Below are 17,564 nucleotides of genomic sequence, written 5' to 3'. Positions count from 1 at the left end.
GAGATCAATGTTGTAACATTAATTCATACAGTTTGTTCATACTCTTAAGCTTCTCTTACCCTATAAACCTTACTCTGTGTCCATGTCGTGGCACCAGTGTAACCCACTGGTCCTACTCACCAAATCCCAGTCTCTACAGTGTCTAATGTTGGTTGCTAGTGCCAGGAGGTTGACCTGCAAATCTCCATTCAACTATTCAGTCCTTCCACCCTCAACCCCTGCTAGTCCTGGGACTCGAACCTGCAACGTCTAAATTACTGTGCATTCACACCGCAGGTGGTAAGAGCGTCAAAGTACCCGGAAGTCTTTAATTTGCATCTTCGAGTTGAAATCAAGTCAACTCTATGGTAATGAGCTATGATGTGGTTCAGCGGCAACTAATTGGAATGTAGAAATCAACCGCTTGAGCGAATGAACTTTTTTTCTGACCACAGTTGTTCCCATGGCCTTGATTATTACAGTAGCTAGATTGCCAGTCATTTCTGATGTGTCCCTGTTTGCTTACTCTAAGGCCAAAACTGAAAGGCATACTACCAAGTATGATTAAAACCACAGCTTCTAGTGTCAGTTGCTAGTATAGCCCCTTTCACACATACAGACCTTTTCCTTTCCATACAGATCTGTATGAACAGGCCTTTTTTGAAAATACCGGTAAATTCGTTCCGGCTATTTTCCGGAAAGAGAAGTTGTAACATTACCGGTAATTTGCCGGAATGCTGCGCTGTGTGAACGCAGAAAGAAGATTGCTGGAAAGAGCGCGTTCACGTCTAGAATGCGCTGACGTAAGACGTCTACTTTAGCCAATCAGAACACTCAGACTCATTCAAGTTCGCGCGGTGTTTGCTGCTAGATGCTAGATGTTAGTCAGATAAGATTTCTATGTTTCTTCTTAATGCCAACTGTGTAAATAATTATCGATTAAATGCTTATGATAAGCCGTTGTTTGTTTACCTTCAAGCTCCGACGCGTGTGCAGGTAAAGCAGCTGGTGAGCGCCACCACACACACATATTATGAACATCTCGACATGAGAAAGTTTTTCTTTATGCTTTCATCAAAGTTGTTCACAACACTGATCCATCCACAGAGTTTGTAATGTAGTCAAATGTTTACAAATACAAGCCCTGCCGTTTAGAGGTCATTTCTGCTTAATGATGTCAGAATTTATCGGTATTTTGGAATGGATGTGTGAATGGTCTTTTCCAGAAAAATTCCGTAACGTCCTCGCTTGTGTGAATAGCGCTTTTTTGAATTTACCAGTAAAGTTGTTCCGGAAATTTTCCGGATGTTTACCAGTATCACTGTGTGAAAGGGGCTTATGTTTCTAGAGACCAGTGGATTAAAGTTTACCTGCACAGCTCCTGGCCTGACAAATAGATTTATATTTATATCCTAGGTATATTTTACCTCTGCCGTTCAAATGTTTAACTTTTATATTAGATTCAGGCTTATAATTTACCTTATATTCAATATTTATTTTTATGTTTTGGTATATATGGTATCTGTTTTTATTTTATATGATGTCTTTATTTCCATATTTCCAGTTATTTGTGATGTATAACTGTGGGATTAAAAAATTTCCTTTGGGATAAATAAAGCAAATAACTAACCAAGGTCCTGTTCGCACCTGGGATTATGCCTGTTTCAAGCATACCCATGTATGATCCAGTTGTTGTATATGTGCAGTGAGGAGGTAGAAATTGGCCATTGTGCTTTCACACAGCACACATTTGAGGTGTGCCTAGTGTCACCCATTTAATTCATTAATTTAAAAAATGTTACATTTAAATACATGTGAACATGCACTTTAAAAAGTAGAGGTGCTCAGATCAGGATTTTTGGGATCAATCACCGATTACTGATCACTTAAAGCCATACCGGTCTATACTGATACCGATCACTGATTTGTTTGGTTGATGAACACCTTTGCCCCATGATAACCTTTGAATAAATTGAATTCTTATGCTTTATTATAATAGGTTTATTATAAAATGTAAAAAGAAAAATAATTAATGTTTAGTTATTTTGAACTAAATAAGGAAATTGTCCGTGGCAACTTTGTAATACAGTTTGACATATTTACCTTCAGCTCACGACCCTCAATTAAGTTAGATTTTTTTGGCCCTTTCGAAGAAAAAAGTTTGGGCACCCATGGTTTAGAGCTTGCTAATTACAACTTTCCAGAAGAATATAAAAAATTATGAAATAAAACGAAAGGGTTACTAAAGTAACCCTCGTTCCCTGAGGGGGGGGAATGGAAATGCACCTTTACGTGGAACGTATGCAGGATGTAAGATCTTCCGAGCAGCACTTTATCTGTTATGGGGGTTGGCTGAAGGAAAGTACTGTATCAAAACAGAGGTTGGCCCACTGGGCAGTAGATGCCATTGCCCTCGCTTATAAGTGCCAGGGTGAGCCGTGTCCCCCGGAGGGTGAGAGCACACTCAACTAGAAGTGTCGCCTCCACTTGGGCGTTAGTACGCGGTGCCTCTGTCACAGATATTTGAAGAGCTGTAGGCTGGCAACACCTAATGCATTCGCGAGATTCTATAATCTTCAAATGGAGTCGGTTTTCTGGGTAACCCTGGTCAAAACCCTGGTAAAAAAAGGTACCACCCCAGTGATAGCTCGTGTATCTTTATTTCTAAGAGTGTGTTTGCCAAACCCTAGAGAGTTTCTCCGAGGCCCCAACTCCCGACTCAGTCAAGGAGTCAGGTACCTGGCCCAGTACGATGTCTGGAATGCCCGATTGTTCTACCTGCGTGCTGGTGTTCTGAGCCGAGCTCTGCCAACTCATTGACATTCATTGGTCTGTTTTCTTACTCTTCAAACTGATTGGTCATCTAGCGAATTCCCAATAGTGTCTTAGACAAACATCTCTGTTCCCTCTTCGGGAAACATGGGTTTTGTTAGTAATCGAGACGATCATGGTCATATTTCAGAAATCTAATTTGTGGTCAAAATGTATTTATTAATGCAAAAGGAAATTCAATCAATTAACAAAATATGAACTGGCCTTTACAGCCACTCAATTCATGAATGAGCTCAGCATCGGTGGGCAGACAGTGTTTAGGAGCTTTTCGAACACGTTCAACCACATGTAAGTTTGTTCTATTAGAGTCATGTGTCTTTTGACTACAAACCATGATTGTGATTGTTTGAGTTATCGTTGTTGTTTTTTCAGCTCAAACTTATATAGTCATTCTTTTCTGACCTCTGGCATCAACTCACAGGCTATTTCCTCTTTTTTGGACCATTCTCTGTATACTCTATAAAATATTTTACCTGTAGATCAGCAGTTTATGATCAGTCTATCTGGTACTGTCAACCATGCCACATTTAGTCATTTAGATCACTTTTTATCCTCCTTTTATGATGCTTGGTTTGAATTTACACAGATCTTCTTCACCTTGTTGTTTGGCTGGTATATGAGTAATTGATATACTCATGTTTTTAATGTGCATTTCTGACAAAAACTCTACCCAACAGTCACGCATATAGACATGCCTCAGAATAGGTAGTTCTAAGACATACAGTATGTGAAAAGCTGCCAATGTGGGATTACATGTTCTCATCCATGGAGTCCGCAGGGAGGTTCTTGGCATATACCTGAGTGCCCTTCAGTTATACCTGTGTAGTGCTAGTTTATGCTGCCATACTGATTTACATAAAAATACTCAGGTTTTCAAAATCACATATTCTTCTTAAAGAAGTTATTAAAAAAGCTTAATCTTAAGCCAGGACCCAAATTCAAGTCACCAAAAACCAACTGTTTTACCATAACCATTTGCACAAGTGCTGTCTGATGAAATCCAGTTTTATTATCTTTTCACACCTATGAGGTAAACAAAAGGACTTTTGCATGGTAAATGCATTATATAAATTAAGCCATTTAAAGAAGCCATATACCCAGAGCAAGTCTTAACTGGATCTGTTCACAGGAAACTAATAAAACCCAAATATATCCCCATATCCTAAACGGCAGTAAACAAAAGGAATCAGCCCATATCACAGTACATGGAGGAATTCACAGAATGCAAGATATGTTTCCTGCAGCTCATTTTATGTGACTAGCCATTTACAATAAGATGTGCACAATGATAGTAGTTACAAGAACTTTGGATTGGCAATAAAAACAATGCAAATGTGATTTGTGTTTTAACATCAAAATCAACTGGTTTAAGTAATAATAATAATAATATATATATATATATATATATATATATATATATATATATATATATATATATATATATATATATATATATATATATATTCATTTGTTTTCTTTTCGGCTTAGTCCCTTTGTTAATCTGGGTTTGCCACAGTGGAATGAATCGCCAACTTATACAGAATATGTTTTACACAGCGAATGCCCTTCCAGCCGCAACCCATCACTGGGCAACATCCATACACACTCATTCACACAAACACTATGGACAATTTAGCTTACCCAGTTCACCTTTACCACATGTCTTTGGACTTGTGGGGGAAACTGGAGCACCCGGAGGAAACCCACACAAACACGGGGAGAACATGCAAACTCCACACAAAAATGCCAACTGACTCAGCCGAGGCTCAAACCCACTGGGCCACAATATGAATATATATATATATATATATATATATATATATATATATATATATATATATATATATATATATATATATATATATATATATATATATATATATAATACAGATTGAAATGAAATCTAAGTATTAATGAAAGTAATAAAAACAGGTTAAATAAAAGGTATGTAGTTATTTAGTATTTCTTTTTGTTTCATCGAGTAACATAAACCAGACCCCTTAGTTTTTCGCAATTTTGCGATCGCTGAATCCAATGCAAAATCTACAAAAAGTCACAAATTTTTGCAATCCTGCAAAATTCTTCATTTAAACACAAAATAATTGCAAATAAAAAAATTTATTGTTTGATGAGCTTCAGACTACAAAAGAAAGTGGGAGCAAATATCTAACATACGGAGCAATGGAACAGACAATAAAGCAAGCAGTTGTGATGGAGATTGGTTTAAGGGTGACAGCCGCTGGACATGACCAAATTGAAGGACATTATTTGTGTTTTACATGTATGGCTGGTATTATGGTGTGCAACAAATTGATTTCAAGTAATTGTTTCCCTGCAGTTAATAAGAGAACAGTTAGTTGTACCTGAGTGAGGTACATGATGCCAGATGCTCCGGGGAGTGTAATCTCAGAGAGAAAAAGTAAGATCGTAGATAAAAAAAAAGAGTTATACAACCTTCCTTTGGCTTAAACCCTAATATTTTAGATCTGTTTTAGATCTTGTCTTGGCAAGAGACCAAAATAAAGAAGCTTTATTGTCATTGTCATTGTGTCAGATTGCACACTGAACATAAAAGGCTACATAATATGGTAAGAAATCATATATATATACATATTTTTTTTATTTATTTATTTTTTCATCACAAAGTTTTCCACAAATGGGAATTATTCTGGGAATTACCACCATAAAATCATTTTTAAATATCATCATAAAACCATTACCACCATAAAGTCATTTTTATCACAAAAAAATTACAAAAAATATACATAATATGAACAAAAACATATATTTTTTTATCAAAATATGCAATATATAAAAACTTGCGCTTATTTTTTCACTTCGAACACTATATTGTATGGAGTAAATCAAGTAAATCATGTCACTGTAAAGGTGGTCCTCCAAAATGAAATAAACCTTTTGTAATCACCCAAATGCCATTGGGTCACATTTTGGGCTTTCTTCAGAACCTCTTTCTCATTTGTACCTGTTTGTTCAACTGATTCAAACAATAGCTTTATAGGTGTTAAAGCAATGAAATGCATTCATCACTCCTGGACTCATGGCCTCTAAAACTAATCCTGTGAGATCAAGTGAACATGCGTGGGCTTCTCTTCCTATGAAAAGCCTTGTAAAAGAAAACTATGTTCCCTTCCTGAGTGCTGAATGAGCAGCTGATGGACTTTCCGCCACTGCCAATGAAGCCGTGCTGATTTGAAATGCTCTTGATAGCAGACAGCAGTCGGGATGTGGGGAAGGGTGCAGAGTTAACACTCCTTATATTATAATTTTAATGCTAATTCATTATTTTGGGAGTTGAGAATGACATTGGTGACATTGCAGAAGATCATCACCTCTGTCGCAAACACGTTTATGAGAATGTATTGATCCTAAAGCCCATAACCTTGTACACCAAAGGGAATAGGAGATGTGTTCACTATGAGAGACAACACACAAATGATTTAAAGGGATAATTCACCCAAAAATAAAAATATAGTTTCTAAAAAAGGTTTCTTATTAGTAAAATATTTCTTATTAGATTATTTTTCAAAATATCTTCTTTTGTGTTCAACAGAAGAATTTAGCTCATGTCTGGAACCATTTGAGGGAGAGTAAATTGAGAATACATTTTCATTTTTATGTGAACTATCCCTTTAAACCTTCACATAGCATTAAAGAAGATGGGTTGATGTATTGAAACTTTCAGTAAAAACACTTATCCATTAAAGGCAATGTATCTTAAAAGAATAGTTCACCCACAATTGACATTTACACCATAATTTTCTTACCCTCAGCCATCCTTTGTGAATTAGATTTTCTTCTTTTAGATGAACACAGTCAGTAGTACATTTTAGCACTTTTACACAGTTTTAGTTACAAAAGGTTTCCTTTAAAGGCACCTATTTTTCAAGATTTACGATAAGTCTTTTGTGTCTATAGAATGTGTCTGTAAAGTTTCAGCTCAAAATACCCATCAGATTATTTATACCTTTCTGAATATTGGAAATTTGATTTGTTAGGATATTGTACCTGTTTTTGTTGTCTGTGCCTTTAATGTAAATGAACTGGTTCTCCCTGCTCACTGTTCTCACGTGCGTGTCAGAGCCATAGAGATCTCTCGGTATCTCTCGGCTCTGATGCGTGTAGCCTTCTCCTGTTACGTCTCACGTAAATGTACATCACAGTGACAGAAAGAATGATGCAGATCTCCCTTACTACAGTAAGAACTTTCCCAGCAGTTATTTGATGCATTTGTTGTGGAGTTAATTCAAGCCTTTCTGCAATGATGAATCACACACATTAGCCCCTTTCAGACATACAGACCTTTCTGGAAAATTACCAGTAAACAGACCCTATTTAAAACTACCTGTAAATTTGTTCCTCCAATTTTCCAGGAAGAGAAGTTGTAACATTATCCTGGAATGCTGCTCTGTGTGAACATAGAAGGAAAATTGATGGAAAGAGCGCGTTCATGTCTAGAATGCACTGATGTGGGACATCTGCTCCAGCCAATCAGAACAGTCAGACACATTCACATCTGCGCTGTTTATGAAAAATAAATACCTTTAAATCCTTCTCCAGACACATTTAGCTGCTGTTTGTTAGTCATATAATGTTTCTATGTTTCTTCTCAGTGCCAGCTGTGGAAAAAAATGATCAATAAAATGCTTAAGAAAAAACGCTGTGAGTTTACCTCCAAGCTCTGCGCTGTTGCGTGCACTCCTGTGATTTAGATTTGAGTAACGTTAGCCTACAACACCGGTAGACTTTCATTTTAAAAACACGAAAGCTGCAGCACACATTCAAATGTATGTCTTGACATGCGAAAGTGTTCCTTCATATCATCAGCATTTGTAATGTAGGTAGACAAATGTGTAAACAAAACTGTTTTAGCAGCGTTTAAATGTGACGGGATACATGTTAAAGGGCACATAGGTTACCCCTTTTTTCATATTTAATATAAGTCTTTTGTGTCCCCAGAATGTGTCTGTAAAGTTTCAGCTCAAAACACCCATCAGATTATTTATTATAGCTGTTTGAAGTGTCTATATTATAGCTGGAAAAAAGGTTTTGCTGTTTTTTTGTACTGGCCCTTTAAAGCTAGTCCTCCCCGCCCACCGTTCCCACATGCTTGTCAGCAATCGCCGCCCTCAGCTGCCTCAAGAAGCAGATCTCACATAACGTGTGTGAGAAATACTACAGTAAGAACTTTAACAATCAGTATTTGATGCATTTTTTTGTGGATTTGCAACAATGAGTCACACACAATGTCATTACAAAGTTCACGCACACACACAGCAAGGACACAAACACATAGCGCACACACATACACACACACACACACACAAACGTAGCGCTGACATACACACACACACATAGCTCAGACGCGGACACACAGCATAGACACACACACACACACACTTAGCTCAGACACACAGGCACACACACACACACAGCTCAGACACGAAGACACACACACACAGCTCAGACACGAAGACACACACACAGAGAGAGAGAGAGAGAGAGAGAGAGAGAGAGAGCTAGCGCGCGTTAAGCTTTGCACTCGTTTTGCACGCATGTTACATGATACTGGTAATATCCACTGCTGTATGGATATCTCTTATATTAATGTATATTCATAACCGGGATTGAAGCGTCTTCCTTTATAATTGTTCTGACACGCGGCTGTGCTGATTAAGTGCATCTGAAGTAAATCGCTGTAATTCATTACACACGTGCTCTGTTTTAAAACATTTTAAACTTGTAAAACTCACTCTTGATCACGTTTGATGATGATTAATGATCCTAGCAAACTGAACAGACCTTTTATTCCCGGCTGCTTTGCGCACGTCCTGTCTTGATTATATGATTATACACGTGACCACCGGACATGTTAATGCGCGCAGCTGTCAATCAATATTGGTGGGCGGGGGGACCGCTCTCCTACGTAAAGTTGCGGTCGATCTGAAAACAGCTCCAATTGGTCCACCGTTTTTATGTTGTTAAATTTGAAAAAAAAAAAAAGACTGGGTGTGTTTATTTCACCCCATTATGTCAGTTTAAATACTATACTTACACACATTTCTGTCTAAATAGCTTGAAAAGTAAATTTTTCACCATAGGTGCCCTTTAATATACACTGGTGTATGGATATCTGTTTTGTTAATGTCCAAAATAATACTGATCTAATGTCCACAAACCGGGATTGAAACATCTTCTTTTATAATAGTACTGACACTATGCAGCTGTGGTGATGAATTACAGCAGTTTTACCCTCCTTATTACAAACATGCACTGTTTTAAGAATGTTTTAAACTTGTAAAACTCATTCTTGAACAGATCTTTTAATGTCTTGTTGATGTGACTATACGTGTTACTTTGGAGATATGTTAATACACAGCTGTCAATCAATTTGGTGGGTGGAAAACCAAACTCCTACATCAAGTTGCAGTCGGCCTCAAAATGGAAGGTATTTGGATCCTATTTTAACATCAGGAAATTAAAAAAAAAAAGATTTAAGATTTTAAATCACCCTAATATGACTGTGGACACACTATACCTACACATAGTTCTGTCCAAACATCTTCCAAAAGTTGATTTTCATCATAGGTGCACTTTATAATAATAGCAGAATGTTGGAGTTATACCTCTGTTTATGTGAAGCTCTTCCATTTAAGTAAGAAAATCCAGTCAGAAAACCCCCAAATAGCTGCAGAGCTTTAATAACATCTTTTGAAAATGTACTGTATTTTAAAAACTGTTTACCACTTGTTGTACAAAGTGTTGGGAGTGGGGGTAAACTAAAGTAGACACTTATTGGACAAATTGATGTTAATTCCTTTGAAGCTGTTCTCTTGAAATGTGGATTTATTAATCAAAAATATTTCACCACATGAAAACATGAGTTTTCATCTTATAATTCATTTTTAGCTGACAAAATAATCATTCATTCATTTTCTTTTTGGCTTAGTCCCTTTATTAATCCGGGATCACCACAGCGGAATGAACCGCCCTGACAAAATAATGTCATATAATTTTTGGACAGCCTGGGGCGAGTTAACAATTATAAAATTAGTTTGATTTGTCGATGGACTATTTTATCAATCCCCTGATAATCCTCAGCATCAGAATAAAGTATACAATTTTGCCTGATTAAAATTTTAAAACGGTCTACTCTAAAATGATATGCAACATGATCCATCGGCAACTAGCAGCCCTCAATAAAACTTCTCACACTGATCTTGTACAAAAATGTCAGAGGACACATAACACTTCGGAAAGGCCTTTCATGTGTTTTCGGAATTAAGATAAATGGTTCTTATAGCTATTTTTACTTCACATGCGTGAGCTTTTCAAAAGCCATTTTGACTGCACACATTCCAGGCTATTTTTACAGGGCATGAAAACAAGACCCTCTTTCCAGTGTCCAGCAATTCTGTGTCTGTGTGTTTTAGTCCATTATTAATAAATGCTTGAGGTTAATGTTTTGTGAATTAGTCTTCGTACTTAGAAGTTATTAGTACAACAAATTAATTTTCACTAGATTTATACACATGCTAGTGAGCAAGTCTTAGTTGCACACAATAGAAAATTATGAATGAATTAATTTTATTCAAGTCAAAAAATATTATTTAACATCATTTTTCATTCATTATCATGGCTATTCTTATTTGTTAACACTTAAAACTACCAGAATTCTACAACTTATTCATAGCAGTAATTCTGAATGTTTATGCTGAATCCCCTTTTTTTCAGGTCATATTTACATTGGAGGCCTCTGTTTCTGAAGTTTTATATAATATGACCTTTTGTATATGTGTGGGTGTGGGTGTGTGTGCATGTGTGTGGAATATTTACTAACAAATATAGAGCAATTTTAGGAAGTCTAAATGCCAACACATATCGATAAAAGCAGAACATTTTTGTAGATAAAAATTTTGCCTTTCAGACTTTACAATGCTCCAAAGTATTGAAAACAATCCTGCAGAGTCACCACTGGATCAAATTAAGGCATCTGTTTCCTTAGGTGATGATGAATGTCAAGACACAATTTTAAATTTGATGAATGTATTACTTTTCTGACAATCACAACACCTAGTAGCTAATTATACCAAATGAAATGTTTCACAATAAGGGATTTACAGTAAGTGTACTCTTTAATAAACTAAGAAATGTATTCAAATCATTTACTTGGTGTTCTGTTATATTCACTTGTTGTGTAGTTGCAGTACAAATGAAAAAAATGTAGTTATGTTTACACTATTAAACTTAAATTAATCTTAAAGTTTTACTCACAGTTTAATCACAAGTAGTATTGATGTAGTGCAGTTATAGGTATACTAGCACATTGATATGTTAATATATTTGCTTCATAAATTTCACTTTAATAAAAAAAATGTAACCAAGCATTTTCTCAGGTACACTGCAAAAAATAACCACCCAAAAATGTGAAAAAATAAATGATTTAAGAAGATACAAGTTAGAAACAAGTCAAATTATCTGCCAGTGCAGTAAGATATACTTTGAAAGATAAATAAAGCTTTAGTAAACAAAATATGTCTTACAAACAGGTTTTATAAAACATATTCCAAGCGGTTTATTGAGTCTAATTATCTTAAAACTTGCTTTTTAATGTCTTTTTTAATAGTTTCCTTTTCTTATTGTGTGTTGTCTTAAAACTCACCAGGATAATCCCTCTTAATTTAAGAATTGTCATATTTTAACTAAAGCCAAAATTCACCAAAGCATTTCAACTTAAAGCAAGATTATTGTATTAATTAAATCAGCATCATACATTTTTATTCAAATTAAGACTTGACAGCAGTTACAATGCAGAATGTTTATTTGTTGCTTCTCAGAATGCTGAGGCTTACTGCATTGTGACACAAAAGAACAAGTATAAGTGTAACTGAACATGTTTTCAAGGGCAAGACTGGTCTGAAATTATGTCATTAAGCTAAATTTGCAGATAAAACTCCTGAGTTTAAGCTTTACTATCATACAAAAAGGTAAATAATCTTAATACAACCACGATAATTTTACACAGTCTGATCATGCATAGTATTGTATTTAAAAAAATTAAAAGAAAAAAAACTTAATGTTTTTTGGCAAGAAATAAGTGTAGCTCCTGGCGAAATCTATTTGGCAGTTTAAGCGCACTGTAAAGACATTTCGTAAAACAAACTGCAAGCAACTTGATTGCTTAATGTTAAATTGACATAAAAAAGTTACTCCTTCTCTTTATTGTATTTATTTATTTAGGAAAGCTCACATTGCAATCAAATATCTCCATCAATCTTCTACTTAATAGTATTAAAACAAGTAGTTAGTAAAACACCCAGTTGAGTGTTTCCTTTATTTTTCATATGGACTCCAGAAGGCCTATTGAATTGAATCTGAAGCCCCGCAACAGCTAAGCGCTGGATAGAATTTCACATGCTATATTTAAGTCCCCCAACTTGTGTCACTGGGCTATTTAAATGCCAACAGTCTTACTGTCAAAACAGCCTACAACAACATGATGGACCTGTTTGAGACCAACACTTATTTTTTCAATGATTTGCGTTATCTTGAGGGGGACCATGGGACCTTGGATATGCCAGAAGTGTCCCCTTTGTACGAGGGGAATGACAGTCCTCTATCCCCAGGTCAGGATCCCGTCCCGTCAGAAACGGGGTGCGAGAGCAGCGGAGAGGAGCACGTCCTCGCTCCACCAGGGCTCCAGGCGCACTGCGAGGGCCAGTGCCTCATGTGGGCTTGCAAGATCTGTAAACGAAAATCTGCTCCGACTGACCGGCGAAAGGCCGCCACTTTGAGAGAACGAAGGCGGCTCAAGAAGATCAACGAAGCTTTTGACGCGCTAAAGAAAAAGACGGTGCCTAATCCGAACCAGAGGCTGCCCAAAGTGGAGATTTTACGCAGTGCGATAACCTACATTGAGAAACTGCAGGACCTCTTGCATTCGCTGGATGAGCAAGAGCAGAGCAATGACACTGACCCTTACACATACAACCTGAAGGAAAACCATGTAAGCTCATCCATGTGCTCTGGATCCAAGTGGTGCTTTGACTCCGCATACAGCTAATGCTATGATTTGTGTTTCAGAGTTACATTAAGAGTATTAGTAATGCTTTTCCATCATGATTGCCTGTTCAGGTGACTGCCAGTGAGTATCATTGGAAAAAGACCTGCCAGAGCTGGCAGGAGAATCCAGATCATTCCAGCTCCCAGATGGCAGGTCATAGAGAAGGTTGGTACAGAGCAGGATTTAACTTCATTTACGGTTTCTGGTGGTTTCATGGGCTGGTTGTCGGTGTGCTTTTGCTTGCATGTATCTGTGCATAACTGAAGATTGCAAACTTGGGAACTTAATTCAAGGTTGAATAAGAATTTATTAAAAAGGTCAGCAGTGTGTTGTGATTCTTTGTCAGTAATTGTGTTTGTGGAATACTTTCCACACATAATTCTCTACACAGAATATTCTGTACATAACTCCTTGTTGCATTTAACCCTGGATTTTTGTCATTATACAACCATGTTAAAATCAGGTAAAGAGCAGAGTATTATTGCTTTTGTCATGGTAACTCTGCATGGATGTGCTAGACATCTATAGTGAAACATACCCGTTGTGTCTTTTAAATGCTCAACTTTATTATTTTGAATGTAGACGCACGACAAGCATGATCAACATTTAAGCTACTTCGTCATGGGACTCATGTGCTCCTAAGCGCTCAGATTTTCCAGGCGTGTCTACACTATGGAAAGTGATCAGGGCCAAAAGTCTTTAAATGAGGCTTGTGAAATTATATCATGTCAACATGCACAATTTGACACTTTCAAAAAAATCTACCACAATAGCCATTTAAACTGATGTATCTGGAAATGATTTTGCATATGTAATGCAATGGTACATTGGGATTTTATATTCCAATATTTAAAGACATCAGTTGTCATGTTTATTGATGAATGCTATAGTAATGGTATATTTGCATACACTTATGTAAACATCAGACATTATATTGCTTTAATTAAAAATTGCTTTCTCAACACAGCGAACTTTATTTGTTGGTGCTAACAGTCTCGTGAACAGTATACCACAATTACGCGCCACTTGTCCAGAGTTCGAATCCCGGCTCACTAACCTTTTCTCTCTCTTTATACTGTGTTGTCATAGTAAAGGAGAAAAATTCCCAAAAATAAATCATAAAAAAGAGAAAGAAACACATTCAAAATTGTCACCCAAATTTCACATGTTGTCAATAAAGATTTTGTCCCTGATTACCTTCTCAAAATGAAAACAAATACACTTTTAAAAATTATTTTAGTAATGATTTCAGTAGCAAAACTGAAAACTCAGCCAAAATGGAGTTTCGTCCTCCAATAAAATGATTAAATAACTTGTTTGCACAGGCAGCTTATAAAAACTATAGTTTTTGGTTTCGTATTCTTTGGCTGGTGTAAAAAATAATGACAGTGTCGTATTGCATGTGTGGTTGTGCAATTACTAGGCCCACACGGAATCTGCGCGTGCAGAATTCCACAGATTTCTGCAGATTTTTAGTCCATCATTGATTCTGTTTATTTACTTGTGTTAATGTGTGTAATATTATTGAATAATATGAAAATATTGAAATGATTTTTTTACAATACAGTTTGTAAAGTAATATTTTCTGTCTTTTAGTAGATATGTTATATGAGAGACTTGTTTTTTTTTACTAATTCAAGTGGATCTAATTGGATTTGTATTGTAAACATTAAAAAAAATTAAAAGGTATTATTTTTTATTTCATATATTAAGGTTTTAGTTATGATACTCCCAAAATCATTCCGCACAAATCCGCAAATTTTTAACAAAATTCTGAGCAGAAATAGCAAAAAATGTCAGCAGATTCCGTCTGACCCTAGTAATTACAAATGACCAGCATTACCAGTTAAAATACAGAATCATTGAAATGGAATGTGTGGACTTTTTAGAAAGTCTCTTACCTGTTATTTTTCCTGTTTCCAATTCACTAAACGTACATTTACACACTTGGAATGGCTTTGTGAGCACAATTAATGTACACATTTGTTTGCGTTTGCATGTGTTTTAGCTATATAAATCACAACTTGTTACAGAAAGGGCACAATGCATTGTGTCTTACTCATAGTTGTGGCACTATTTTAGTAAAAATTCCTATGGGTCACATGTCAGGAAAAAGACAAATGGCCTATACAGTCATATATAGTACTGTAGGTGAACAGATAGAATTGGAGCTGTACAGAAGTGATGCAGTGGAAATGGCAGTATGGACGAGGAAAACTTAAAAAAGTTCAAACTAAAAAAATGCACTAGTATAAAAGCCTTTGAGAGTCACAGAAATCGCTGCATGTTTTATACAAATTAAGTGGTTTCAATGTTTTATTAGACCAACTGCACTGAAAAGAGACATTTATTTCCTACCTTTATAGTCTGAAAAGTCTACTTGTGAAATGGTTTAGTAGTTTGTTTTAAACTCTTGGTAAATTATACATAGTAAGAAGCGTGAAGCAAGATATTATAGTATTCATTTTACCTGAGGTTATCCATTTCAAGAGTGTTTAACTGTCCTTCACACATATAATCCTGTCTATGTAATTCCCTGCCATTTCCTCCGTGTGTTTCTCTGTGCATAATGACCGATGAGCATGATGTGTGTTTCAGGAGCTGTGTTGGAGTCTTCAGAGTCCAGCAGTCTCCGTCGCCTCTCCTCCATTGTGGACAGCATTTCCACTGAAGAGCCCAAAGCTCGCTGTCCCAGCCAGATCTCAGAGAAGTGAAGCTCAAACATCACCCACCTCACATTTCCCAATATTTTTATTTATTTCCATGAGCTAGTGTCGATGTTTTAAATGTAATAGGTGACACTTTGCAATAACTTTTTATAAGTTGTTAACAAACATGCCTATATAATGCATAACAGATCAGTCTGACGATTCAATTCAATTAATTTCTTACTGCATTAGCTAATGGTAACTATCTGATACACTATATATTAATCTTTGTTCATTTAAATGTTAAAAATACAACTGTTCAATGTTAGTTCAACTTAACAATTGAAGTGAATTAACCTTACCCTGTTACACAAATGAATATTTATACAAATATGTGAAAAAATATTTTCAATTAGTAAATTAAGGTTCCAAAAGGATGACGTTTGCTATGTCAACTTCCAAATATGTTAATTATATTTATGCACAAAACTGGAATATCACATAAAACATTTGTGAATGAAGCTCTGTTTCCATCCAATGAGTCAAAGAGAAAAAAAAGCGGTCACTTCTCGATAAACTAGCGGCAAAAATCTGAACGAAAAAAGGAATTTGCTGTGGTAAACGAAGCTACTGTGGGCTTCTATATTTTTTTATAAATTACTTCCACCTCAGAAGTTGAAATGTAATGAATGTGCAGTGGATTTTGGAGGTGTAAGATGCATTATGAGAACGCAGCCAATTAAGACAATTCTGGAGGTAATAATACTGAACCATTTTGATGACAGACTTTGGCTGAGGGATTTTAGAATGACCAAAACATTTCAGATAGTTTAACAATGTGTTCGGTCTGCTAGTTTATCCATTAATTCTGCCCCAACGCACATATCACATGATCTGTAAAACAAAATCACATTACTTTTTCGCTAAATGTGTTTTCATTGTAGTTTATGTAGAGTTTTTCTTAACAATTAAAAGTTTATGCAATACTCCAAAATGTGCAAAAAATAGGTGGATGGAAACAGCCATAAAAGCCATTATAGTTTGCCAAAGAAACTTTTCAGTGAACAAATTTTTTTCATAGTGTGATGAACATTTTCATAATCTAATGAACCTTATTCCACTATAAAGAACTTTTAGGAAGGAACTATTACCATTCTATTAATGTAACTATTTCTCCCAGTTATTAATCTTTATATTTTATTTAAGAATGTTTTTGATCTGTTAAGCATTGCATACTGTAATATTTTATTGCATTGTTTATAGTTTTAATGAAGTATTATTTTGAAGTGTCCCGGTGTAATAATATGAGTTGTAATTGACCATTCAGTGTAGTAACTGCAGGTAATTCCAGGTTTATTTCAGGATTATTATTATAAACAATATGATTCTTGTCCATTTATGTGGTCCTCTAAAATGTACATATTTTGTAATATATTGCTGTTACTTAAATTCTTTTATAAATTAACATGAAAAAGAGAGCACTTGATCACTGCTGGATGTCTTTCCAACAATAAACTTTAAAGAAATCTTATGTATTTATTTATTTTTTCTGTTTTATATTTTTTTTTAAATCACTGTTTCATTTATAAACCATAGTGGCATGGTGGCTCAGTGGTTAGCACTGTCGCCTAACAGCAAGAAGATTGCTGGTTTGAGTCCTAGCTGGGTGAGTTGGCATTACAGTGTGGAGAGTTTGCATGTTCTACCCATGTTCCTGTGGGTTTACTTCGGGTGCTCTGGTTTGCGCTATAGGTGAATTGGATAAACTAAATTGGCCATAGTGCGGTGTGTGAATGCGAGTGTATGGGCGTTTCCCAGTAGTGAGTTGTGGCTGGAAAGGCATTCGCTGCGTAAAACGTATGCCAGAATAATTGGCAGTTCATTACACTGTGGCGACCCCTAATAAATAAGGGACTAAGCCAAAAGCGAATGAATGAATTTACAACCCATTTTTTATTACTGTGTTTATATACATAGAAAGCATACAGGATGCAAGAAAAGGCTCTGCTTTACTGTTTCAGACA

At 35.8% G+C, this 17,564-nt stretch overlaps 1 protein-coding gene across 1 annotated transcript; it reads left to right on the top strand.

Annotated features, from left to right (window-relative positions):
• The first annotated feature begins 12,297 nt into the window (after positions 1 to 12,297).
• LOC130222946 (myogenic factor 6) lies at positions 12,298 to 17,043 on the top strand. The gene is made up of 3 exons (XM_056455580.1): positions 12,298 to 12,835; positions 12,964 to 13,057; positions 15,491 to 17,043. The coding sequence occupies exons 1-3, from the start codon at positions 12,326 to 12,328 to the stop codon at positions 15,604 to 15,606; spliced, it is 720 nt and encodes a 239-aa protein (XP_056311555.1). The 5' UTR covers positions 12,298 to 12,325; the 3' UTR covers positions 15,607 to 17,043.
• The last annotated feature ends 521 nt before the right edge of the window (positions 17,044 to 17,564 follow it).

Source organism: Danio aesculapii, chromosome 4 (assembly GCF_903798145.1).
Source record: "Danio aesculapii chromosome 4, fDanAes4.1, whole genome shotgun sequence".
NCBI lineage: Eukaryota > Metazoa > Chordata > Actinopteri > Cypriniformes > Danionidae > Danio > Danio aesculapii.
The sequence above is the reverse complement of the archived record's forward strand: the minus strand, read 5'-3'. Positions and strand labels throughout refer to the sequence as shown.